Below are 26,308 nucleotides of genomic sequence, written 5' to 3' on the forward strand. Positions count from 1 at the left end.
GGCTCAGCATGCTGCCACACCTGCTGAAGGCTTTCAGAAGTGGCCTTCTGCAATTAGGCCACTGATTGCTCTTTGCCTTTGGAGCGATCACAGTCTGTTCCTTTTATCCAGTGCTGGTCTGAGTGCCCCAGCATCCACTTGGAAGTGTTCAGACAGTATTTTTTTACACTGCTCCCTTTCTTGTAGCGGCAGAAACAGGGGCCCAGTGTTTATGTTTGTTTTCTTCTTTCTCAGGAACAACAGTGTGATCTTGGCTGATGAAATGGGACTGGGCAAGACTATTCAGACCATTTCATTCCTGTCATACCTCTTCCATCAGCACCAGCTGTACGGCCCTTTCCTGGTCGTGGTGCCCTTGTCCACCCTCACCTCGTGGCAGCGGGAATTTGAAGTGTGGGCACCCGAGATCAATGTGGTGGTTTACATCGGAGACCTGATGAGCAGGAACATGGTGTGTCATCAGAAAACCAGGGGTGTGGGCTTGGGGAGAAGCGGTGGGTGCAAAGCAGCAGCTTCTGTTCTGCTGGCGAGGCTGATGGTTGTACTGGCAGTACTGCAGTCAGAGCTTGTGCAGCAGAGCACTTGAGTACAATTCACTGCTGCAGAGACTCTGCTACTTGATTTCCCCCCTTTGAGTGGGCAGAGGAGTACTGGCTTCTCTCAGAGGGCATGAAAACCACTACTGGGCTGAGAGATGCTGCAGCAAGGAGTGCAGCAGTGTGAAAGTGCCTGCCCCTCAGACGATGAAGCACACAAATGCTGGGAGGCCTGCGGTGTCAGTAGTGAGGTGCTGCATTCATTGGGAGCTGAGGGCACTGACAGAATAGCAAGGTCTTTGGCCTCATTGTGTTACCTGTGCAAAGGCACCTGAACCTTGTGTGCACCCAAACAAGCTGCTCCTTGGGCAATTTGAGCTCCTCGGAACACCTTGAGCAATAGAGTTTTGGACTTGGTCAGAGCCTGGCTGTAACTGTACTGAAATAATGATTGGTAACTTTCTTTTTGGTAACATTGGTTGAAGTTCACATTTGTCTCCTTTCACAGATACGTGAATATGAGTGGATCCACTCTCAGTCTAAAAGGCTGAAATTCAATGTGCTTGTCACAACGTATGAGATCCTCCTCAAGGATAAGGTGAGTAATGGGCTATTGACTTTCTTGCACTTACAAAGGGGAAGCCAGTCCCCAGCTAGTGGGTTTCACCTTTTTCCTCTGTGAGGAAACATATGTGAGAACATACAGCTGCTGTTTGCTTTTGTTTGTGGTAAGCAGAGGAAATGTGGGACACCTGTTAAGTCTTGTTGCTTTTGTTTTAGCAATTGGCTATGGCAGGAGCACTGTGCAACATGGGTAGTTTTCACCTTTCCATTCTGGGGAGGCAAAACCAAAAAGTGAAGGCATCTCCATCCCAGGATTTTGTAACAGGAAGCTGCTGTCATCCCAGCTCCTTTGGTGATGGGTCCAGCACCAGGGCAGGGGCAGGATGTCCTGGAACACAGACTCTGCTGTTCTTCCTGGCTGCGGAGAGAGGCACGTGCAAGGTGCTGGAGCTTGTCTGACCTGGGGACCTGGGGTTGTTTTCTTTCTTCTTTTCCTCCAGGCTGTTTTGGGGAGTATTAACTGGGCCTTCCTAGGCGTGGATGAAGCCCATCGTTTGAAAAATGACGACTCTCTGCTGTACAAAACATTGATTGATTTCAAAACCAACCACAGGCTGTTGATCACTGGCACCCCACTTCAAAATTCACTCAAAGAACTCTGGTCCCTGCTGCATTTCATCATGCCAGAGAAGTAAGTCTCCTTTTGGTCCTTCAGAACACACCTCTGTGTCTGTTCTTGTCGGGGGTGCAGAATGGCAGAAATCCCCGAATGAAATCCCTGCGATAAACTCATTGGTGTGAGAGCAATGAAAGGGGAACAAACATTGGTGGGGAAAATCAGATGTGAAGTGACTAACTCAAGGAGTATCAGGAAGAGTGTGGCCAGCAGGTCTAAGGAGGTGATCCTCCCCCTCTACTCTGCCCTGGTCAGGCCCCACATGGAGTATTGTGTCCAGTTCTGGGCTTCCTGATGTAAAAAAGCCAGGGATCTCCCGTTTAAGAAAGGCTGAGTGAGCTGGGACTGTTCAGCCTAGAGAAAAGAAGACTAAGGGGGGACCTTATTAATGTTTATAAATATCTTAAGTATGGGATGCAGGGGGAAATGGCCAGCCCCTTTTCAGTGGTCTGTGGAGACAGGACAAGGGGCAATGGCTGCAAGTTGGAGCACAGGAAGTTCCGCACCAACATGCGGAAGAACTTTTTCACAGTGAGGGTGACAGAGCCCTGGGACAGGCTGCCCAGGGAGGTGGTGGAGTCTCCTTCACTGGAGATACTCAAGACCCGTCTGGATGCCTATCTGTGCAATATGAGCTGGGGAGCTGCTTTGGCAGGAGGGTTGGACCTGATGATCTCTCGAGGTCCCTTCCAACCCTTACAATTCTGTGATTCTGTGATTTCTGGCAGCCAACTGAATGAGGAAACCTAAGACATGTCTCTCAAATCTGTCTGCTGCCTTAGAACTATCTCTAAAAAGCTAAACTTGCTTTAAGCAATCATCTCAATCGTTTCTGAGGTTTCCAGTGCATTGCGGTTCAGCTTCCCTCACCAACCACGTTATGGCAGTCTCAGGAGTGTTGCTCAGGGACAGTGCCCTCTAGCCGATTGCTCGTGTCTCTGCATTACAAATGTTTCGTTTTCTTTAAAACATGGGCCGAGAGAAGCGAGGCCCGGACCTCACCAAAATTGTTAGACTGCAAAAGGAACTGTCCCACAAATTCTTTGTGTAAGATCACCAAAAGGGAGAAGGAAAGATTCGTGGAGAAGAGCAGATCTCCGCATTTCAAAGGGCTGTTGGAAGCGATCCAGAAAAGCCTGGGGAGCGGTGTGAAACATAGTGCAGTTGTCAAAGCCCTGCCCCGAGGTGGGGGGGCACTGAGAGAAGTTTAGAAACTGCCAGCAGGAGGCGGCAGAGCAGGACAGGGAAAAGTTGGGATTTTTGGATCCTGGGAGTCAGTGTGGAGCTTAAAGATAAAATGTTAGGACTTTATCCTCCACTGTATCTCCATCAAATTGAAGATATGCCTTCCTGTGCAGTGGCAGCATATCCAGTAGGTGGCTGGTGTGATTTGGCAAGAGGTACTCTGACCCCTCTCTGCTCCTTGTTTCTGTTGCTAGATTTGAATTCTGGGAGGATTTTGAAGAGGACCATGGAAAAGGTAGAGAGAATGGCTACCAGAGCCTTCACAAAGTCCTGGAGCCCTTTCTGCTACGCAGAGTGAAGAAGGATGTGGAGAAATCTTTGCCAGCCAAAGTGGAGCAGATCCTCCGTGTGGAGATGTCTGCTTTGCAGAAACAGTATTACAAGTGAGTCATTCCTGAAGTGACTGGCAGTGCCAGTAAGAAGTAGGCACAGTTTTCTAAGTGCCCAGGGAATATGTTTCTGTGTACCCTGTCCTTCGGAATGCAGCATAACAGCCGTCCCCTGTAGCAGCAGGGACTTTGTGGTGGGAATCTGAGGTTGGGTTCTGTGGTATCTTTTGCTCTGTAATACCCTGGGGATGCTTTTTGAGCATGGCACAGTACAGCCGGCCAGTTTGGCAGGACAGGGCAAATGGGCTTTTTTTGGAGGGGACTAAAGCACCCCACAGAACTGTGGTGCCGCTGTTAAATGGTAATAACATCAAGAGGAAAGGAACATCAGGGTCTCTGGTGAGGAAACAGCAGTACCCTGAAGAATTGAAGAAAGATGGAGGGAGACTGATGCCTTCAGACTGATGCCTGAAGAAGATGTACCTGAAGGTTTTCTATCTCCCAGGCTCCAGCCTGTGCTGTGAGATGATCTGGACATTTTGTTTTCCTGCCTGCAGGTGGATTTTGACAAGAAACTACAAAGCTCTTTCAAAGGGAACAAGGGGCAGCACATCCGGTTTCCTGAACATTGTGATGGAGTTGAAAAAGTGCTGCAACCATTGCTACCTTATCAAACCTCCTGAGGAAAACGAGAGAGAGAATGGCCTTGAGTCCCTGAAGGTAGGCAGTGCCTTTGCTTAGCACCTTTTCTTCCTTAACTTGCTTCTTTCTTCTGTCCTCCCATCAAGATAAGATCCAGGGAAATTTTGGCTTCTCCATTAGAAATAGTCCTCACCAGCTATGCCCCTTGAATCTCTAGCCCTCTGCTTCCACTGTAGGCAACTTTTCGTGGCCATCTAGAGTGGTAGTTGCACGTGATAGGAGCTCTGTCTTGATTCATTTTGTGTGTGGCTTCTGCTGTGTAAGTCCAGATGATTTGATTAGAGATGCACAGGAGAAGCGTGATCCCAAAAGATCCAGATCTCTGCGTATGCCTGTGTAATGTGTGTAAGGATAAGATTGGGAAGCATCACCTGGAGTGACGGTTGCTTCTTCAGTCTTTGATCAGGAGCAGTGGAAAGCTCATTCTCTTGGACAAGCTGCTGACCAGGCTGCGGGAGAGAGGCAACCGAGTGCTGATCTTCTCCCAGATGGTGAGGATGCTGGACATCTTGGCAGAGTACCTGACTATCAAACACTACCCTTTCCAGGTGAGACACATCAGTGGGGTTCACTTGAAAACTGAAGCAAATGCAGAGGGAACCTGGGCGGTGGGAGTCACTGTGTCTCCCAGAAAACCGGGGCTGAGATTTCACAGGTGGCACCTACTGAACTACGTGGGATGGAACTGGGAAGTCCCTTCGTTTCAGCGTGGCCCCATCTCTGCGAAACGCCTCTTCTGCCAGGCCCCTGCTTTGGGCTGTGTCCTCTGATAAATCCCGTGGAGAGGATAGCAGATGCAGAGACCCTGGCTGGGAGCCTGTAATGGGAGCTGCAGCGTCACCGCTGTGTGACTAGTGCCTGAGCATATACCCCCCTGTGCCCTTGCGACACAGCAGGCTCAAGCAGCGCAGTTGTTTTGAATTGGCAGATATTTTTGATGATTAAAGGCTGCAGGCAGGGAAGGGGGCTGTAGGGCTCCCAGAACTTGGGGGCAGCAGGTCCTCGGGGCTCCTTGACCATCTTTGTTGATCACTATTTTTAATTCTTGCCAGCGCTTGGACGGCTCAATCAAAGGGGAGATCCGCAAGCAGGCGCTGGACCACTTCAACGCCGACGGCTCTGAGGTACGGCAGCGGGGGCTGTCCTGCCTCAGGAGGGGGCGGGTGGGCTGCCCCGAGCGGTGGGCGTTCATGGCTCAGCCACAGGCTGTGACTGCCAAGAGGGGCTTAGTTCAGGTCCTTTCTTTTTCTGGGACCTGGATAGTTTTAAAGGCACGGGTACAACAGGCTTTCCAACGAGGCGTATTGCCCTCAGAGAGGCTGCAAAGAGCCAGAGTGCAGCAGTTCTTCTCCCCATGGTCTGAGGAACAAGATAGTTGCTAAATGATTCCTCCAGTCTGAAGCTGGTTTTGGATATGAAATGTCAGAGAGAAAAGGGGGATTTTAAGTGTTGGCAGGCAGCAGAGTCTGGTGTTGGAGGCAAAAGTCCCCAGTGTAATAGGAGAGGGCAACTCAAGCCTCTCTGGGCTTGCTGACTCACAGTGGCTGGTGCACAGCACTTGTGCCTCAGTCAGCCCAGCCATGAGAAATACCTTTTCTCACTAGACTGTAGGGGGATTCTTGGTTACGCAGGAGATTAGTTAGGTGCTTCATGGTTGTTGGGAGGGTAACAAGTGAGGAGACAGCATTAGTGGAGGTGGAAAAGGAGCAGAAATTCCTACAGAAGCTGCCCTTTCCCCTCTCTGGGGGGCATCCATGGGTGCTCAGGTATCCTGTCTCTAATGTGGCACCCTATGCCCTTGGGCAGTGATTCAAACCATCTGTTAGTTGCTGATCTCACCCTTAGCAGGCTTCAGGCAACAAAAGGAAGTGTTTGCCTGCTGCCTTTGTTAGGAGTTTGCTGGGCAGCATGGTCTGACCTTTAGAAGCCACTCCAAGGTGCCCTTGCCTTGATCTGTTTGCTTTGCTCTCCCAGTAATGCTGCTGCATGCTGGGCCCTTGTGGCTTATTGACAGTGACAACTCCGATCGTGGTGGATCCAAGACAACTTTAATAACTGAGCAAATGTTTATAACCTCTCGATGGCTGAGGCAGCAGCCTGGAGTCAGGTTTCAGTACTTTTCATTAACACCAGAACCACAACTTTCTTACACCAGAGTCTCTTTGCCTGCACCTTCTGTAACATTAGAGAGCACACCATGTCACTTCCTTGGTAAACAACACACAAATGTACATGTCTACAAGACCCTCTGTCTCCTGCTTTACTGCTTTTTCTTTTGCTTTCACAGCTTCCCCTCAAAAAGCATAACAGTGTCTCCTTTCCAGGGCCACTCTTCCATTTCTCACATCTCTTCTTTATGTATTTGCATTTAAAAAGGCCTTGTTTCAAAGTGCTATTTATTAAACCTTGTATACATCTCACACAAACTGGAAGGAACACAAAAACAAACACTCCAACCCTATCTGCAACAGTTTGAGCAGCCACCCCGACATCCCTGAAAAAAACCCCCGACACTTTCCATCAATTTGCCAATAAGACTAAAAATGTCCACACAATGGAGGCCATCAAAACCTCCACAACTGTGACTGTTGGTGCAGTCATCACCGTGCAGGTGATGATGCTGGTTTGATCCATCGTGCTGGCACCCATCTTGGGCCAGAACCTGTGGAAACCCAAGCATACCTTCTCTCCCATGTTATTAGAGGGAAATGTCCTTCCCATTGATTTCTCTGTAGATTTATCATCACTAGAGCTTTATTATTAATTTCAGGATGGGTTTGCGAGTTAACATGATGCTGTATAGGAGGCCCATCTTCATCCATCTGTTCAAAAATTCAAAATATAACAAGCTTTTTCTACTTGCCCTTGCGAGGATAGCTCTTGGCTCCCTCTGGTTTTGGAATGTTATTTTAAGAGTACTATGTGTACGTTCAGTAATTGCCTGTCCTGTGGCAAAGTGAGGAAAGCTCATGACATGTTTTACTTCTCATTGCTGTAAGACCAACATCTGGTTTGATAGTTTTTGGAACTCCCCATTAATAATGCCACCATTCCATGACCCAAAGGCCCGTTCTTTCTGCTGAGGCGGCCTAGTCCACCCCAGCTGCAGCAGCAGCTCCCTGAGTCGGCCCCACCCAGGGGTGACAGCTTGTCACAGCGCGGCCCCTCCCCTTTTGCCATCTGGGGTTTCCCGCCAAAATCAACGCCTGGCTGTTTCTGTCAAATTTGGATGGATATTGATTTGCATAATACCAGCCTTTGTGGCAACATGAGCAAATACCCGGTGCTCCACCTTTCTCTACATTTGTCTTAGGGCAGCTTTTTCAAAATGTCCATACTGAGCACAGGAATAATGCTGCTGCAATTTGACTGACATTGACACAAGTGCCTCAGCAAACAAAGACAACTCATGCTGCCTAGAACCTGTATTCATACGTGCAGCAATCATATCATCAATACTGGGATTTTTCAAGGGTCATAAAACCTTTTGACAGCCCGAATTAGCATTTTCAATTGCAAGTTGCTTCAAAATATAACCCTGAGCAGCCTCATTCACATGAAAGTCTGGGGGATACACGTCAGGCTCCTTTTCTAGATCTATCTGCCCCAGATCAAATGGATCAACATCAGAATTATTAGGAGGTTTTACAGTACAGTCTGTGGAAGAAGGTGTCAGTGGTGGTGGTGGGGGTGATGGTAGTGTAGACTTATTTTCCCCTCACCTGCCCAAGAACCAACATGCACCTTTAAGGTCTCGAAAATGACCCGCCAGGGGAATAACAAACCAGCCGCCATTTTAGTGGCACAGTCCCGAAGTCTGACCCCAACTTTATCCCAGATTTCTGGATGATAAATATGATGACTCTTTATGGAAGGATCACTTTTAAAAGTCCAAAGAAAAATTCATTGTAACTCTTCACTATCCATCTTCTTTCTATATTCCTTCAAAATCTTGTTGATTAGATTCATGTCCATAGTTCTCAGCTGCTTGTCCTGCAAAAGGATATAGATTGCATTGGTAACACTTCCATGCAGTGTTTGTCCCAAACTTCAGCTGAGCTATGCCACTGGATCAACATTGAGTCGTTTCAGTGCCCCACGTTGGGTGCCATTTGTGGCATATTGAAAGGCACAGACTCTGATCATGGTGGATCGAAGCCAACTTTAATAACAACTGAGCAAACTTTACCCTCTCCATGTTGATGCAGCAGCCTGGAGTCAGGTTTCAGTACTTTTCATTAACACCAGAACCACAACTTTGTTACACAAAAGCTTGTCCCAGCCTGGGGGACTCCCTCTGTGTGGGCTTCTCTCTGTCTGTCAAGGCCTCTTTCTGTCTGCACCTTCTGTAACAGTACAAAGAAGGCTATGTCACCTCCCTGGTAAACAACACACAAATGTACATGTCTACAAGACCCTCTGCCTCATGCTTTGCTGCTTTTTCTTTTGCTTTCACGGCTTCCCCTCAACAAGCATAACTGTCTCCTTTCCAGGGCTGCTCTTCCATTTCCCACAGGCCCTTCCTGGCACAGGACACCTGCTAGCCCTGCCTCACCTTGGGACTCGGCTTAAAGACCAGTGGTATTTAAACTCTGTCACCAGGGTGTGTGGGAAGGAAATCCTTTTCCTGCTTTCTTCAGAAGCACAAGTACAAACGAGTCCTCCTGGGTCTCCTTCCAGAATTTTGAAGTCATCTTTGCTGTTTTACCTCTGCAGTCATAGTCTGGCTAACTCATGGGTGCCTTTTTGGTTTGACATTTTCCTCCCCAGGATTTCTGTTTCCTGTTGTCAACAAGAGCTGGAGGGCTGGGAATTAATTTGACCTCTGCCGATACTGTTGTTATTTTTGACTCGGACTGGAACCCCCAGAATGATCTTCAAGCTCAGGCTCGAGCTCACCGGATTGGACAGAAGAAGCAGGTCTGAAGAGTTACTTGGGTCATTTTCTCCATGGCCACGGTTTGTGCATCTAAATGGGCTCCCACCTCACCAGAGCCTCTGAAAACATGGGCTTTTTGCCCGCAGTCCTGATGCCAGGGATTACTACCAACCCAAGGGAAACCCATTCAAAAGTCAGGAAACAAAAAATTAGCCCATTTGCACCAGATACCAGGTTGTCTCTTGCATTTGGGTTCTCAGACACTTCAAAACCAAGAACCCAACCAGTGGCATGGCAGTTCTCAGTCTCATGAACCCTGTTCTTTCTTGCCTGGAAACAGAAAGTAGAGCATGCACCTTTCCAAGGGTTTTATTAGATACGGAAAAGTTTGATGCTGTTTTGTATTCAGAGTGATTGTTTCAGGACATTTTGACACTGTGCTTAGGCACACTACAAGGTACGTGTTAACCAGCCTGATTTGAACTGGTTCCCCTGAGAATATAAGTAGAATGAGCTCCTCCTTCTTCTAAAAGCCCCACATGTGTACATGAAGAGGCAATGTCAGCAGACCAGTCTCCTGCGAAACAAGTGAGAGGTGCCTTGCCCTGTCAGCAGAGTGTGTTCAGGTCCAGGAAGAAGCTCTGTTCTTTTCTTGCCCTCCAGGTGAATATTTACCGCCTGGTCACAAAGGGTACGGTAGAGGAGGAGATCATTGAGAGGGCCAAGAAAAAAATGGTGCTGGATCATTTGGTAATCCAGCGTATGGACACCACTGGCCGGACTGTTCTGGACAACAACTCCGGGAGATCCAAGTAAGTGATTGTGTCAGGAGGGAGAGATGTCTGGTGCAGCATGTGGCACAACCAGCTCCACCCCCTGGTTTCTCCCAATACTTATTTGATAGGGTAGAGGGCAGAAGGCTAAGAAATATTGTCAGCTTTCATCAGTTTGGCCTATGCAAACATTAATTTGGACACATGGATAGAAATAAACCCCTAATTTTAATGCATTACCTGTTTTCCCTTCTGCCTTCCTCCCAGAGATCATACTGCTCTGAGGGAACCTGGTGCTGGGAGACCTGCAGTTTGGCATTTCCCCCCAGTAGATAGAGGCTGTCCTCTTTGCTATACCTGTCTCTGCTAGAGCGGGAAAGAGATTAATTAAACAGCTTTTTTTAAAAAAAAAAAAATACTCCTTGGCTTTAATTTGGAAAAGAATGTGTAAGGTTTTGTGCTGTAGCAGTGCTGACTTAACACCTCAAAATGTATTTTCCTTCTTGTTTGTTCTTGCAGCTCAAATCCTTTTAACAAAGAGGAGCTGACAGCTATTCTGAAGTTTGGAGCTGAAGATCTCTTCAAGAAGCTCAAAGGGGAAGAGTCAGAACCTCAGGTAGTTTGAAATTGAAATCATGTAGCTGTCTTGTAGTCCTCAGTGTGGAGGATCGCACGTGTTTGCTCCTTCTTCTTTGTGCTTGCCCTGTGCTTGAGAGCAGGTTGGTGAACAGGGCATGTGTGAGTCCGGAGCAGCTTTTCTTGAGAGCACTGTAGGGTTGTAGCTCACTGTTTGGAAGTTATCCCTGCTGCTCAGCCTTGATTTTCCTTCTATAACCTTTATTTGCAGTGATTGACATAGTTGGTCCCTGCCCCTGGTGATGACACCCTGCAGGGATTTGCAGTTTATTTAGGTCAAATCAGCACAGTGTGTGTTTAGCTCTTGCACCCTACGAGTCTGTTCTCAAAGTCTTGTGTTTCCTGCTGTGCTCAGCACCCTCCACTTCATCACCCTTTGTTTCTGCCTGGTAGGAGATGGACATTGATGAGATTTTGCGTCTGGCTGAAACACGAGAGAATGAAGTGTCCACCAGTGCCACCGATGAGCTGCTCTCACAGTTTAAGGTACAGACCCCCAGTCTCTGTACTGGGGTGCAGGAATGTGGCTCCCTGCAGTGGTAAGGTCATTGACAGACAGGATGAATCAGCCCGATGAGACGTGCCCCAAAGCAGCTTGCAGATGAGTTTTGTAGCTGGGGAGATGTGTAGGTGTTTATTTCATTTTGAAGGCTGTGAATAAAATGCAAAATGTCCCAAATTTGGAAAGCTACCCAGTAAGTTAGAGAGGCTCAGTAGTGCTACTCAAACTGCAAGTGCTTCCTCAAAAGCTGTTAACCCAAAGATGTGGCAAAGAACCTGGAATGTCATGAGATAGGGATCAATTATAACGTGGTTATGGAAATGTTGGCAGAATTCCTCTGGGGAAGGAGTTGAGGCTCAGCAGACAGTGCTGGGGTATTCCTGCCAGGGACAAAAATTCTAAAGTTCCTTTGCTTTCGAAAGATGGCCAACTTTGCAACCATGGAGGAGGAAGAGACAGAGCTGGATGAGTCCCAGAAGGAGTGGGCCGATATTATTCCAGAGGAAGAAAGGAAAAAGGTGGAGGAGGAAGAAAGGCAGAGAGAATTGGAGGAAATCTACATGCTGCCTCGAATCCGGAGCTCGACTAAAAAGGTACAGCACATCTCAAGGAGCTGAGAGCTGAGTCCTGGTTTTCAAACCAGCCTAAAGGACTGCAGTGCAACACCACAGTAATCAATCAGTTGTCAGAGTTCTGGCTAGAATGCTATTAAGGGCCTAAGATAGCAGGAAACTGCAAGGGCCTGCAGCCCTTCTGGGTTGGTGACATGGGCTCCTGCATCTTCAGGAGGAGATGCCAAAGTTTTTTATAGTCTGGATGTGAAACAGTGCCAGGGCATGGGAGGAACAGCAAAGGTTGCAGATGTGCAGTTGTTAACTGTGCTGCTGTGTTTGTGCTTCATACAGGCTCAGACAAATGACAGTGAATCAGATGCAGAAACCAAGAGAAGGCTTCAGAGATCTTCTGGATCAGAAAGCGAGACTGACGATACAGATGATGAGGAGAGACCAAAGCGCAGGGGGCGTCCTCGGAGTGTTAGAAAAGATTCTGTGGAAAGATTTACTCATGTGGAAATCAGGAGGTCAGTGCTGAGCATGAGAGACCATTCAGAAACAAATGTAGAAATCCTGTGCAGGTGGAGAAAACACCAGGTTAATCCAGGAGGTGTTCACCTCTAAGCATGCCAGCAGTTTAGGTGGAGCTGCTTCACTGGGCCAGCTCCTGCACCATTATATGACCTTACACATGGAGTATTGTGTTCAATTCTGGGCTCCCTGGTATAAAAAAGACAGGGATTTCCTGGAGAGAGTCCAGAAAAGGGCTACAAAGATGATTAAGGGCCTGGAGCATCTCCCCCATGAGGAAAGGCTGAGTGAGCTGGGACTGTTCAGCCTAGAGAAAAGAAGACTAAGGGGGGACCTTATTAATGTTTATAAATATCTTAAGTATGGGATGCAGGGGGAAATGGCCAGCCCCTTTTCAGTGGTCTGTGGAGACAGGACAAGGGGCAATGGCTGCAAGTTGGAGCACAGGAAGTTCCACACCAACATGCGGAAGAACTTTTTCACAGTGAGGGTGACAGAGCCCTGGGACAGGCTGCCCAGGGAGGTGGTGGAGTCTCCATCTCTGGAGATATTCAAGACCCGTCTGGACGCCTATCTGTGCAATATGAGCTGGGGAGCTGCTTTGGCAGGGGGTTGGACCCGATGATCGATCTCTCGAGGTCCCGTCCAACCCCTATGATTCTATGATTCTATGAATGTTAAGGCCTGTGCACAATGGGCTGGGTTGTCTTTAGTCAGGCTACAGCAAAGCTGGTACCTTCCTAAATTAATCCTTGTTGTAACTGCCCTTTCTGTCCCAAGTGGCTTGAGTTAATTCCACATTACACGTGAGGTCTTTAGTGCCATGAGATGCAGACCAGGAGAAACCAAAGTCTGTGGCCTTCCTGACACTTTCCTGGCAGTAGTACTGCCGATTGAAGCTTTAAGTGAAAGGCAAGCTCTGGCAAAAGGACCCTGCAAGAAGCACTGGTCCCGTTGATCCCAGCAGTTCTGTATCTTCTTCTGCACTCTCAGATGGATTGCACCATGCTTGGCTTTTCTGTGACGGGTTGTTACACTTACAGCCTGAGCTTTAAAATTGCTAATGACATTGATTTATGCCTCTTTTCACCTTGGAAAAATGAGGTCATTAATTACCAACATGCTGTGAGCCAATGCTTTCTTTCATATTTTTTAATACTATGGTTGTGACTTTCCTCTCTTTTTTTCCCCTCATCTATCAAACGTTCAACGTTCAGACTGATGTTGGGTTCTTCTCCAGCAGAGGTCACAAAACTCTGTGGAGCTAATGGATGAGGCTTCCTGGTTCTGAGTGATGCTCAGTTAATCAGCATGGAATGCAGGGTTGATAACATGGCAGGCTGTAATTAATACATTTGAGTGTGTTTGTGATACTGAACCCACTTTTTACAGCAGCTGGTTTAGTCACTGTATTTTTGGGCTTTCTTGCTTAGGTTTATCAAGGCTTACACGAAGTTTGGACTGCCCCTTGAACGGTGAGTCCCAACCTGGCGCTGCTGCAGGGAGTAATCACAGGGGGGTGTTGTATTTCTGAGTGTGGCTATACACACATTGCTGAGGGTGCTTGATACAACCTCCATGGGCAGCACAAAGCTTCGTGTCGTGTGCTCAGTAATTGAGGCACTGCCATACAGTCCCTCACGTCTCATTTGATGGGCACGGGTGAATGCTGGCCAAGAACCAGCCAGAGCAGTAGTGGCATGGGGCTGTGTGCAGTGTAATGCTGCTGGTGGAGTCTGGCCCGTGGGACACTGCCATTCTGTCTGAACAGCAAATGCTACCCAAAACACTTGCCAAGCTTCTCAATGCATGTTAGTTTCAAGACTGAATTCAGAGCATCTTGCTGCCATGTCCCTCTTAAGGGGAGCTGGGAGAGGCACACGCTGTCCTGGAGCGTGGGTCTGCAGAGCCCAGCACGAGTGCTGTGACTCAGTGTATGGGAGGGACGTGGGCACGTGTGCTGGGTCTGGAAAGCTGTGGCCTGTGCCGAGGCCTCAGAGGCGAGGCAGGGATCCCTATGTATGTTGTATGAGAAAGGACTCGTGTTTCAGCTCATGCAGGTTGTGCTGTGTTCATCCATAGACAGCACTGACTGCTGGAAGCTATGAAACGATTGCTCAGGAAGTGATAGGGAGGAGATACCCTGTATCAGATACAAAGTTTGCAATTCCTTTTTTCCTCCCCTTTCCCAGGCTGGACTGTATTGCCCGGGATGCTGAGCTGGTGGATAAATCTGTGGCTGACCTGAAACGGTTAGGGGAACTCATCCACAACAGCTGTGTGTCAGCAATGCGAGAATACAAACAGCAGCTGAAAGAAAATCCAGGTGAAGGTGAGCAAGAGGGTGGTGTGCTGCTATTATAATGCCTAGACATTTTCACAGAGGTGCTTCTTTCTGTAGGAGTTCTCTTAGTGGCTGTGTTTTCTTGTTGAACAGGGAAAGGACCTGGAAAAAGAAGAAGTCCTACAGTCAAGATTTCTGGTGTCCAAGTCAATGTGAAATCCATCATCCAGCATGAAAAAGAGTTTGCAGTGCTGCATAAATCCATTCCCACGGACCCAGAGGAAAGGAAGAAGTGAGTTTGGCTAAGTAGACAATGCAGAAAGAGGCTCAGGGAATTGGGATTTTGTAGCAGAGAGAGAGTAGCCTGTCTGTGTTTGTGGCTTTGCTCTATCCTCTGCAGTATTAAAACTGGCTTATGTTTGAAATGCCTTCAGGTACCGGCTGACGTGCCGTGTCAAAGCCGCCCACTTTGATGTGGACTGGGGAGTGGAGGAGGATTCTCGCCTGTTGGTCGGAATTTACGAGCACGGTTATGGAAACTGGGAGCTCATTAAAACCGATCCGGAACTGAAGTTATCTGATAAGGTAGGTCACGTTGCAATGGGCCCATAGCATTGTTCATGGAGAACATGTTTGATGGACTCCAGAAACAGATGTTTTTGTTTGTAACCACTCCAAAAATAATACTAATAACAACGAGGAAAACAGTGAGCTCCGTGGAATGCTGCAGGCCTGATGGAAAGCAGAGTTCTGTTACTTGATTGGCAGTAAATTTTCTCTGAACAGAACCATATGAACCACACTGAAATGATGCAGGAAGAAACTGGTAACACTGACATGTGTGGCTCCATGCACAGTATGGAGCGCACGTTGCATAATTGTGACTTGCTATTTCCTTGAGCATCTCACAAAGAAGCTGAGTCTGGATTTTTGCACAGATTGGACACTGCTTCTGTCAAGGCTGTTCTGTGTTAGCTCTGAGGGTATAGTTACATGGCTGGCTGTGGCAGCAGAGCCAGCTGGAGAGCCTCCCTCGAGTTCCCCTGTTCCTCAGTCATTCTCCCAAGGATGGTTTATGGAGGCCATGTTGAAAGGATCCAGGTTAAAAATCAGCTGCTGTCCGTGGCATCAGCACAGTGGCCGGAGAGTGAACGGCAACACAGGGCTGAGCAGCACTGAGCCTTTCAACTCCGACTCTGCTGCTGATGTGCTGCGTTCCCCTGACATCCCCACTGGTGCTTTTTAGCTGAGCACCCTCCTGCATGAAGCTCAGACAGGCATTTCACAATGGAAACAGTTCCCTGAGACGTGGGTGTATTTTTTTTATTTTTATCAAAGATCCTACCCATTGAGACCGATAAGAAACCTCAGGGAAAACAGCTCCAGACCCGGGTTGAGTATCTTCTGAAAATGCTGAAGAAGGATCTGGACAAGAAAGAAAACATGGAAGATGGGGAAAAGGTGAGATATGGCTGCTTGATTCTGGGGGTTTCAGGGTGAGTGGTTGGCTGATGGCAGGAGACAGGCTGTGTTCCCAGGTCACTGAACATATATATACACAACAGAATATGGCCTTGTCTGGGTTTGGTGGATAAATCTTAGTAAATGTGCTGTGGAGTCAGGGAGAGCCCCAGAGTGCAAGACTGGCCAGAGATAGATCTGTCAGGGTAAGAGAAGGACCTTTACCACCAGGTTGGTGCTTTAAGGGTTTTGGTGGATCCTCAGATGGCCACACACCTCCACATAGTGGCTTAGGGGAAAGGTTGTCTCAGGACAAAATTTGTTGCCCTTATAAAGGAGAGAATGAAGAATTGTTTCCCTCTCCTTTTCAGTATGTCAGCGAGTGGTGAGGCTGGAGTTTACCAAGGTCACGCTCTTGGCTTAAAAACCCTTCGTCTTTGAGTGGTTTGGCTTGCAGTCTAAGGCTTTTTCTTCCTGTGCTGATCGGTGTCTACCTTAGGGGCTGAGTGTTCTGGAGCAGAGCTGGCACAGGAAAGCTGTGCTTATCTACAGTTTGCCAGCTAATTACAGATTGGGGCTCATCTATTTTTTATACCTTGCTGTCAAGGGTCGGGTGCCTTGCAGCTGGTTAAGCAGGGCTTGCTGTCTGGTTAAAGAGGTGTGAGGGTAAATTTGGGTGGACCTCAAAAAGTGCCTGCGTTTCAAGGTCGTAGGTTTTATGGGCAAGAGTGTACATGAGGTGAGAGCCTCCAACTTTGTGCTGTGGCTGACTTTCTAGGAGGATGGATTGGAAAAGAGCCCTGTGAAAAAGAAACAGAAAAAGAAAGAGAACAAAGAGAACAAGGAAAAACAGACACCAGCTAAGAAAGAAAAGGAAAGCGATAAAGAGAAAAAGAAGACAAAAGACAAGAAGGAGAAGGTATGTGGTGGTTTAAAAGATAAGGAAGTCTCTGAGCAGTAGGTCAAGCTCTGAGACTTAGGATTCATAAAAGGCCTTTTCCAAGTGCTCAACGTTGGGTTCCTCTCCATGCACATGAATATCCTATTCACGTCCAAAATGTTGGCTCTGATTTCTCCCTCGGGGATGATGCAAAGCTGAACAGAGGCATTGCAGCTAAACAGTTTGAGACCTTGGGAGGAAAGCTGTAGGAGCAATGCCTGGGCTTTAGCAGCTGCCAGTATCAATAGTGCAGAGGTGGTTAGTTGTATCCGTTGGGATCCTGCAGTCTGGCTCATCATGTGATGTGTGTCATTTTTGTCCTTATAAAGCCTAAAGGTGGTGAAGCCAAATCTACAAGTAAAGGCAAGAGATCCCAAGGTCCTGTCCACATCACTGCGGGGAGTGAACCGGTCCCCATTGGTGAAGATGAGGATGACGATCTGGACCAAGAAACATTCAGCATAGTGAGTATTTCCCTTGCGAGATGGGAGGGTGGTGGCAGAGAGCCCAGCAAGGCGCCAGCGTCTGCTTACATGTTCTGCAGGGATGGGTGCTGGGTCTCAGGGTGTGAGCTCCCTCCTCGTGCCCCGTGGTGATTTCCTCTGACCGATAGGAGAGCAGGGCAGAGCAACTCCAGGCAAGGAAGTACATACAGGAGAGTTTTGAGGGTGACCTTTCCTAGCTGTAGGAGGCAGGGAGCTGTCTGAGCTGTAGGCACTTCTGTAGTTGCGTAAATGCACTTGCAGTAATCATGCCTGTAAGGCTGGATGTAAAAACAGCCTTTTAGTAAAAGGTGTCATGGCAGACCCCCTTAGCCTGTCTTGTGCAGGGAAATGCTGAAATACCACTTCTAAACCAGTTCTCTAAACGCAAATCTGTGTATTGGCTGCAGGTCTGGTGTTGGTTTTGTCTCTTTTTTCCTTTTCTGGAACTTTCCCTCTGCGGTGCACAAGAGGTCCGGTCAGGCAGTAGAAACCTGTCTGAGTTCCTGCCTGCACTCAGTGCTGCTGCGCACGGACAGAAAAGATGGTGCTTTCATTTTTCCTCTTCCAATTTTGGCATAAGCTGTAGATTAAAGTGACTGCAGGTGGGGATGGACTGGGAAGCTGTGCAGTGAGGAGCAGTCATCGAGCTGGGGCTGATGGTTCAGCATGTCAGTGCTCGGCTTTGCTTCCCTGCCTGCCGTGGGCTCAGGGCAGGAGCAGACCCTGCGTGGTTATGCCGTGCAGAGCAAATCACCGCCTTCTGAAAGGGGCGGTGGAGGAGGTGGGGAGACTCATCTTTTCCTGGTGATTTTCTGCAGCATGTCTAACAAATTGCTATTTTCATAGCTGATTTCTCCTTGCCTAATGGTCAGATAAAGCTAATGTCTTGTGCTGCTAATGAACTTCCAGCTCTGTCTGATTAACAAGGGAATGGCGTAGAGCCGTGTGCCAGATGAATGACTTTCTGCTCTCTGTTGCTTTTTCAAGTGCAAGGAAAGGATGAGACCAGTGAAAAAAGCACTGAAGCGACTTGAAAAACCTGCTAAAGGACTGACAGTTCAAGAACAGCTGAAGCACACACGAAACAGCCTCCTAAAAATTGGGGACCGCATCTCTGAGTGCCTTAAAGCCTACACTGACCAAGATCATATTAGGCTATGGAGAGGGTGAGGGATGGTTTGTTTTCTCTGGCTGGCCTTTGATATTTAAAAATGGTAGTTAGAGGCTGCTGGGTTTTGTGTGGATGAGTGTGCTGTATGCCTCTGAACATCTGAAATCTTGCATTCTCGAGCCCACACAGTCTATGACCAGACTGAGGGGAGGGTTTTGTCTGCAAGCTCTGCTGCTTTCAATTAAATTGATGTCAGAGCTAGTTTAGATAAACAAGTGCAAAGCTCTTTATCTTAATTTGAAGAACTTGGTTCCAGCTCTTGTGATCATCCTGTCCTGAGCTGGGTTGAGACCGTTTTCTAGAGCGGGTAGAACTGATGTTGGTTTGAAAGCGCTGAAGTGGTGATGTAGCAATTAACAGAGAATGTTCGTGTCCTTTTAGGAACCTCTGGACATTTGTGTCCAAATTCACAGAATTTGATGCCAGAAAACTGCACAAACTCTACAAGATGGCTCATAAGAAAAGATCACAGGAAGAGGAGGTGAGATCTGAATCACCTTTCCTCTGGTTGCTGTTTTCTAAAATTGTTGCCCTTGAAGTGTCACTACTTTCTGCCTCTTACCGTGGGCTTTGTTGTTGTTGGCTGTTTGTGATTTTCTTAGCACCTAACTGGTCTGGTTGCCTTTGCCTTTTCTGCCTTCATCTAACAATGCTGGTCACTTTGCCCTGGCTGTTCTGACCAAGAAAAAGCATTGCTTGGTGTGGCACGTGGTCTGTAGCTCAAGTTTAGAGAGAAAAGCCTGGGGGTGCTGCCCTGCAGGGACAGGATGTGGAAGCAGAGCTGCCTGGGGCCAAACTCTGCCTGTCCTCCAGCACATTTGTGCCATCGCCATTCGTAGTGTGGCTGGGCACAGCTGGCTCACCAAGCCCACAGCATGGGGACTGTGCAGAAAAATCCCGACCCTGACAGACAAGGCCATTGCTCACATAGTCTGAATCTTCTTGGTGGGGGGAAGCAGTTGAGCTGTAACCCTCTTTTCCACCTCGCAGGAGCAGAAGAAGAAGGAGGACATGTCCAGCATGAAGAAGCCGTTCCGCCCAGAGCCCTCAGGCTCCAGCCGTGATTCTGTGATGTCCCAGTCTCATGTGCCTCACAATCCTCATTCCCAGAAGATCCACCTGCCCCCTTCCCACATCCAGCAGCAGATGCATGGGCATCCACGTGACAACTATGGCCATCCAAACAAGAGACACTTCAGCAACACTGGTGAGTGCCGGCCAGCCAGGAGAATCCATCCCTTGTAACCTAAGAGTTGTTTGCTCTTGGACACAATCCCCTCTGGGACTTGTACCTGGTCAGTCTTAAAGGCTGTGGGATGGTCATAGATTGCCATTGCCCTTACTGCTGGACTAGAAATCCAGATGATGTAGTGCTGAAAGGAGACTAAGAACAGGACAGGATAAGATTTGCTAGAGTAACGATTTCAAAGAAGAATTTTGGGCCCTCATATTTTAGAGAGAAAGTGAGAGGGGCACAGCAATAGTTACAATTTCTTTGAGGATTCAGCAAAGTGATGGGCTTTGACTAAAGCAGGAAAGACACGTGCCGGTGTTTTCCCCTTTGCAGACCGAGGAGAATGGCAGAGGGATCGAAAGTTCAACTATGGTGGCAACAGCAACCAGATGTGGGGTGGGGAGCGGCATCACCAGTATGAGCAGCACTGGTACAAGGACCACCACTACGGGGATCGGCGATCCCGTGGAGAGCCCCACCGGAGCTCTGGGAATTACAGACCAACCAACCTGTCCCGCAAGAGACCATATGAACAGTACAACAGTGACCGAGACCACAGAGGCCACCGAGACTACTATGACAGGTAATTCATCCCCTTTCACCTCAGAAAAGCTGAGGAGTCTGCAGTGCCTGCACCCTGCTACAGTGGCCAGGCTTTCCTTGGGGAACTGATCTCCATCCCCTTGTTTTCTCTGGGCAGGCATCACGATTCCAAACGACGACGATCCGATGAGTTCAGACCACAGAACTACCACCAGCAGGATTTCCGCCGTATGTCTGACCACAGACCACCCATGGGTTACCACGGCCAAGGACCTTCAGACCACTACCGGTCCTTCCACACCAACAAATCTGGAGATTACAAACAACCTCTCCCTCCACTTCACCCTGTTACTTAGAGGAGAAAGCACATGTTTGAAATAAATATTTGTTTTGATGCAACAGCATCTATTTTCTCCAAGCCAGCATCCATGCATCATTTTTGGAGAGTTTGCAGTCACTGAGGCGAAGGGCTCCGGAGTGGGTGACCGCATCGAGGGATCCTTCATGAAAGCAGCAAACCCGAGCACAGAACCGTGTGGGTAAAAGCACAGGGAGAAAGAGGGGGGGAGAGAGAGGCACCCAGCTTTCCCCTCCTGCCCCCATCGAGAACTGGTGAAAGGATCTGTGACACCTGGCACCCAGCTTTCCCGCCCCATCCAGAGCTGGCAAAAGGATATGTGACACCCAGCACGGATCATATGCCGCGGTGACTCATCAGAGATGGAGCTAAGGATGACAGGAACAACCCCTCTCGATACAAGAGCCACCCCTTGGGAGCGTAAGTGACCCGGAGCGCGGCAAACAGGACAGGCAGACAGTGAGTGGCACGGCAGGGCGTGATCTTTCTTGTGGCCCAGAAGATCTGTTGAGTTGATGAGCTTCCACTCACAGAGCACACATGGTGAGCAAAGGGTGTCCCTGTCTGCTGGGCACCAGTACGGTTAACCATGGTCTCCACCAGACAGCTTGCCCCAACAAATCTGTGGAAACCCAGACAGTGGGCCTGCCTAGAGATATCTTGGTCCAGGTCTCTGGATGCAGGGAATGCCTGAGCCTGCTGCTGCCAGGGAAGAACGGCAAGAATTTCACCTCTGTGAGGTGCGAGCAGCTGGACAATCTGCTCACCATGGGTGCTGAACTAAAAGAGGAGATTGAAAGACTGAGGGTCATCAGGGACTGTGAGTGGGAGATCGACCTCTGGTGCAGCAGTCACTAAGTATGGCCTGTGTGCTATCAAAAGAGACTTCAAGGATCTAGGGCGCTTGGTTGAGGTGAGGTGGGGGAGCACAAGTAATATTTTCCTCTATCTCTACTGGTGGGGTGAGGGATTTGGAGCAGGCCTGGAGAACACAGGATTTGAACAAGTGGCTGAAAGGCTGGTACTGCCACAGGAACTTTGGGTTCTTTGATCATAAAATGATTTACTCAGCACCTGGCATGATGACTGTTGACGGGACCCACCTGTCTCCCAAGGGGAAAGCAGATCCTAGCCCAGGAGTTGACAGGGCTCATGGAGAGGGCTTAAACTAGGTAAGAAGGTGGAAGGGGATAACATGATTTTCACTGTGGTCAGGCAGGGGATATGGCTAGAGTTGATGGGGGAAGAGGGTAGAGGTCAACGGGACAGTGATGGGCTTAGGAATGTTGTTCTAGGTGATAGTAGGTGGACAGTGAGGTGGGCTGAGAACTGGCTGTTGGGGCCCAGCTCAGAGGGTGGTGATCAGTGGAGCAGAGTCTGACTGGAGACCTGTGACTAGCAGTGTTCCCCTGGGGTCAGTGTTTTGTCTGATCTTGTTGAAAATGCAAGGTTTGCACTGCCTGTGCTTCAGCTCTTTGCTGACAGATGTTTCAAAACACCACACCTTGCACTGGCTGAAATATGACTTGGGCCAAACGTGCTGTATCACAGGGAGTCACGGCCTCCACTGACGTTACACAAATCAACTCTGTAATGGCAGGGGAGTTCGGGCCATACTGAGCCATGGCTCTCTGCAAGTCCTGTATCGCTTTCCAAGCGTGGGGCCGATGTGCACACCACTGCTTGCAGCTGTTCGCCTCCGCCTTCTCCTCCAACACCCACCGGGAACCGGGCCCAGATCCCCACTCTCGCCTGCGGCCGCTGCACTAGGGCCGGGCCCGAAGCGACGCTTACTGGGGGCACTGGAGGCGCCGGGTTTTATTGAGGGGGCCCGAAAGTTTCCCGCCTTCCCGCCTTGCCGCGGCGGGAGGAGAGACGAGCGGCGTGTCACGTGACCGGGGAACGCGGTGCAGCGCGCGCTAAAGCCCGGCGGAGGCGGCGGCGCTGCGGTGGGCGCGTGTCAGGCCAGCAGGCGTGGCGGCGGCGGCGGGGACTGCCGGAGGCTGTACCCCTGCCATCGGGTCACTCCCCGCCGAGAGTCACTATCTGCGTCCGCCGGCAGAGGGGGATACAAAAGGAAATCAGTCTGTGTCCGCACTCCTGGTTCCGCGGTGGGGGGAGCACGTTGCTCACTGGGTAGGGATAAAGTGGTGCTTTGCCCGGGGTTAGGGCGCCATCCCGGGGCCACAGGTAAAACTCATTTGCCGTCTTCCCCGGTGACTCATTCCCGGATACTGTTTGGTCCCTTGGCAACACATATGTCCTCTCCGGTCCTCCGGCTCTTCCGCAAGGGCGCAGTAGGCGGGGACCTTCATCACCAGAGACACCAAAGCACACTGACTCTTTTCCCGCGCTACTTGGGTTGTAGTACAGGTTCAGATTCTCCCAGCCCTTGGGGTTGTACTGCGGGCTCAGGCGCGATACCCCCCCCTGCCCGGTAGCCACGCTTTGTGCAGGGTGACCTGTGCCTTCCAAGCCCTCTAATTGTTCCCTTTCTTCTTTAATAGCTTTAAGGGTCTCTGAGAGCAAGCACCACGTCCTCAAAAGTTCCGTTGCTGCTTCATCTCCCCCAGAGGCGCCATCGAACAACTTCTCTCCCAACTCCTTCCAGTTTGACACACTAAATGCCGCTATCGAATTAGCTTCAAAAATTGGCTTCAAAACCTTGTTTCCTGCCACATTTTTTGCTAAAAGCGATGCTGTCAATTTAACACCTCTCTCCCTCAAGATCAGTTGTCACATAGAGAGAGTACTACACTCTCTTCCTTCGTATTACTCCCCCCTGTGTTCCCAGGTGTCTTTTTTCCACGATCAGGATCAACTGCAGCTCTCAGCTCGGCTGGGTTCCGTCCGTCTCCGCGGCTGGGGCCAGCCGTCCTGTCAATGCGCATCGGGGGCACCGGGTGTCGCTGTTGAGACGGACAAACGACACGTGCAGGAGCTCTGGTGCACAAGCTGAAAGAACGAGCCCGATTTATTCCTGTATCCTCATCTTTATACAGTTCTACTGCACCTGTCTCCTTTTACTCTTGGTCTCTCAGGTATATGCTAACATGCAATAGGTTGGCATTTTTAACTTCGCTAATAAGGCTTATCTCTTCCCAGGTTCCTTTATCTGTGGTCAGCAAATTCCTTAAAATTGTTTCACTTCTCCAGATGTTCTTCTCTTCCTTACAGGGACACTTTGATATCTTCAAGGCCTAGCTGTGTCTTTTCAGTCAAGGAGTCTACGGGCCCACAGGCATCCATGCCACTACCAGCATTTTTGGAGCGTTTATGGAGGAAGATTGTCTTCCCTGTGGAGAGAGAAGGACTCTTCCTGTAAAAGCATGGACTTTTAAACCTGTTGACTAAAACCAGTAATTAATTTATATTTGTGGGGAAAAAAATGCCACTGTCCTAGTGATTTCTGATGTAAATATGTTGTTTATATAGTATGTATTAAATTTTCCTACATTGTAAAACTGCTGTACTTTTGATTCTTGTATATTAAAAAGTGTTACTGAGATTTTCAGAACAGTGCCAGTGTGGTGTGTCTGGGGGGGGACACACACACCTGCAGCCCCCTGGTACAGCAGCAGGTCTGGTGGAGGCATGGGGCTGCTACAGGCATGCTGGGATGGGTGTTCTCTCTGTGCAGGAATAAGCATGTTCCTCCTGGCTGTTTCACATAGTTTCTCAGTCTGCGGTGATAGAGACTTGGAAACCCCTTTGGATGGGAATTTCCATCCGATCAGGAGAAGCCATGCATTTCCTCACCTGTTTCCATCAGGATTTCACTGGGATGGTACCCATGTTTTGCGTGTTTATCCAAACCTCTGTCTTTCTGGGTCTCTGAGGGAGACATTACTCTTGGGATTTAACTGTTTGCAGCATGGTGCTGCAGATTCAGGTTACAGTTAAATCCCAAGACATGTCAAATCTGATGGGGAAATGACCCCCTGGAATGAGGCAGCTTCCCCCAGGTCCCTGTCAGACAGGTACAGTGGGTCCCAAGGGTGCTCTCCTCCATTAGGACAGGGTCCACACACCACCGTGGCCATCCCACAGTGCTGGGCAGGGCCTGGGCCTGGGCCAGGCTGTGTCCATGTTGCACAGGCCGCAGCCATGGCTGCTGCCTTATATTGTTACACCTTCAAACAAATACTGCCAAACCTGCTCTCTGGCCTGGGTCTAGCCTGGCTGCTTGTAATTTCTTCCAGCTCTTGCTAATGAATCTGGTGGAAGAAAAGTGTCTTCCTCTTTTGTGTGCCCCTGTGGAACGTGGGATGCCAGCATGACCACTGCTCTATCACAGGCATTGGACCCACTGCGTGAGGCGGGCAGGGAAGGAGCCTCAGGGAGCAGGCCCCAGCCCTGCCTCGCACCCACCCCAGTGAGGGGACATGTCGGGGAGCTCCCTGCTTTCTGAGATGCAGGTGTGCTCTAGCTGCCTGCGGCTGGTGAGCAAGGGGGAGCACTGGTGATCTCTGGCAGGGCAGCGAACAAGGGAGACCCCCCCATTCCCCTGTGCCCTGGGCAGCTTTTGTATGGCTTTGCAGATTCAGCAACAGCTGAGCTCTTGTGAGCTGGTGCACAAGCTGTGACAGAGGGTTTGGCCCTTTCCAAGACCTGACAGTTCTTCGGGGCTCCGATGGATGGGGAGGTCGGGTCTCAGATCTCTGGCGCCAGGTGTCTTTCCATGGATTTGTCCAAATTACATGTGTTTCCAGCTGATGCCCACGTCCCACCCAGCCTCAGCACCTCCCTGGCCCCCACTGCAGAGGCTTTTCAAAAAAGAAAGCCGCCAAAAACCTGCAGTTTTGTTTTCCCACATTAGAGGGCAGTACCAGACCCGGCTGGGGCCAAGAGCCTTGCCCAAGAAGGGGGGACATCATCGGGGTGCACATCCCAGCTGCTGGGGTGAGCAGGGGAAGGGTGACGCACATCTCCTTTCCCAGAAAGGCTCAGCGCCAATAGCTTATTATCTCGATTTTTTTTTCCCTCCCACCACCCTTTTTTATTTTTCTCATTTGGCTGCAGATAAATAAAACCCCAGAGTGAAATTCCCAGAATTCAGGACAGCTCTCAAAGAGGCCTTGTGCTGCAGATGCAAGGAGGTTGCTTTAGTGACTGCAGAAACGAGGCAGCGTTCGCAGCTGGAGCGACAAACAGCACCATCTGACACAGGGAGAACAAAACAAGACCCACTCATTTATTGTCAAAAAAAACCTCAAACTTTACTTGCATTTCTCTCAATAAATAATTTACAGTATATACACGCGGTGACACTCCTGTGGGTCTCAACACAGGGAGGAGGTGGGGGAGGGACCCTTGTCAAAACGTGTGTGGCCCCCCCCACCCTTTGCCTACGTATTTCTTTTGTTTCCAAGTTTCGGGTCTTTCTTGGCCACACTTCACCTTTAACCAGAACTGGGTCAAACACAACCAAAATAAAGTGCTTCACTGTTTGCTTCTAAAACAGGGATACCCCAACTACTGTACGAAAGCCACCACCGGAGTGCTCGCCTGGACAGCGGGACTGAGCCATGCCATAATCAGTTCCTTGGCTGGAACCTACTCCCACCCAGACCACCGCACACCAAGCCATCAGGTGATTGCTGTATTAGAAAGGGAGGTCTTAAGGGAAGTACTGACTCGTTGGCATGCTGTGGCTTGGCCAGCTGAGACCGCTATTCAAGAAGCTCCGTGTCTTCTTTGCACAGCCACCGTTTATCTACAGGGCAACACAGCAAGGAGAAACCAACAAAAAAGTAGTTTCCTCTTACCCGGTGACAAATTTTGACTCTCAAAAATTTGTGTTTTGGATTTCTAGGGAAGATAAAAACTTGAGTTTTTCTTTTAAAAAGAAAAAAAAAAAAAAAAAGAAAGAAAAAGCCCGAATCAGCCCGGCTGAGGAATTAGT

General features: G+C 49.2%; 1 protein-coding gene across 1 annotated transcript in view; it reads left to right on the top strand.

Moving 5' to 3' along the window:
* LOC311194981 (chromodomain-helicase-DNA-binding protein 2-like) overlaps positions 1 to 20,401 on the top strand; it is a gene marked incomplete at both ends in the record, with an annotated part of 51,404 nt that extends 31,003 nt beyond the window's left edge. Inside the window, 25 exons of the mRNA XM_084268246.1 lie at positions 235 to 451; positions 1,045 to 1,134; positions 1,601 to 1,791; positions 3,216 to 3,404; positions 3,908 to 4,070; positions 4,448 to 4,600; positions 5,105 to 5,176; positions 8,823 to 8,972; positions 9,595 to 9,743; positions 10,224 to 10,320; positions 10,734 to 10,826; positions 11,265 to 11,435; positions 11,748 to 11,923; positions 13,361 to 13,402; positions 14,120 to 14,259; positions 14,365 to 14,503; positions 14,646 to 14,796; positions 15,550 to 15,672; positions 16,451 to 16,591; positions 16,942 to 17,076; positions 18,085 to 18,263; positions 18,650 to 18,749; positions 19,259 to 19,475; positions 19,836 to 20,085; positions 20,203 to 20,401. Coding sequence (XP_084124372.1) covers positions 235 to 451; positions 1,045 to 1,134; positions 1,601 to 1,791; positions 3,216 to 3,404; positions 3,908 to 4,070; positions 4,448 to 4,600; positions 5,105 to 5,176; positions 8,823 to 8,972; positions 9,595 to 9,743; positions 10,224 to 10,320; positions 10,734 to 10,826; positions 11,265 to 11,435; positions 11,748 to 11,923; positions 13,361 to 13,402; positions 14,120 to 14,259; positions 14,365 to 14,503; positions 14,646 to 14,796; positions 15,550 to 15,672; positions 16,451 to 16,591; positions 16,942 to 17,076; positions 18,085 to 18,263; positions 18,650 to 18,749; positions 19,259 to 19,475; positions 19,836 to 20,085; positions 20,203 to 20,401 — 3,727 coding nt within the window. The remainder of the gene's footprint in view (positions 1 to 234; positions 452 to 1,044; positions 1,135 to 1,600; positions 1,792 to 3,215; positions 3,405 to 3,907; positions 4,071 to 4,447; positions 4,601 to 5,104; positions 5,177 to 8,822; positions 8,973 to 9,594; positions 9,744 to 10,223; positions 10,321 to 10,733; positions 10,827 to 11,264; positions 11,436 to 11,747; positions 11,924 to 13,360; positions 13,403 to 14,119; positions 14,260 to 14,364; positions 14,504 to 14,645; positions 14,797 to 15,549; positions 15,673 to 16,450; positions 16,592 to 16,941; positions 17,077 to 18,084; positions 18,264 to 18,649; positions 18,750 to 19,258; positions 19,476 to 19,835; positions 20,086 to 20,202) is intronic.
* Positions 20,402 to 26,308: the final 5,907 nt, after the last annotated feature.

The sequence above is a fragment of the Gallinula chloropus genome (genome assembly GCF_964237585.1).
Source record: "Gallinula chloropus genome assembly, chromosome: 9".
NCBI classification, from domain to species: domain Eukaryota; kingdom Metazoa; phylum Chordata; class Aves; order Gruiformes; family Rallidae; genus Gallinula; species Gallinula chloropus.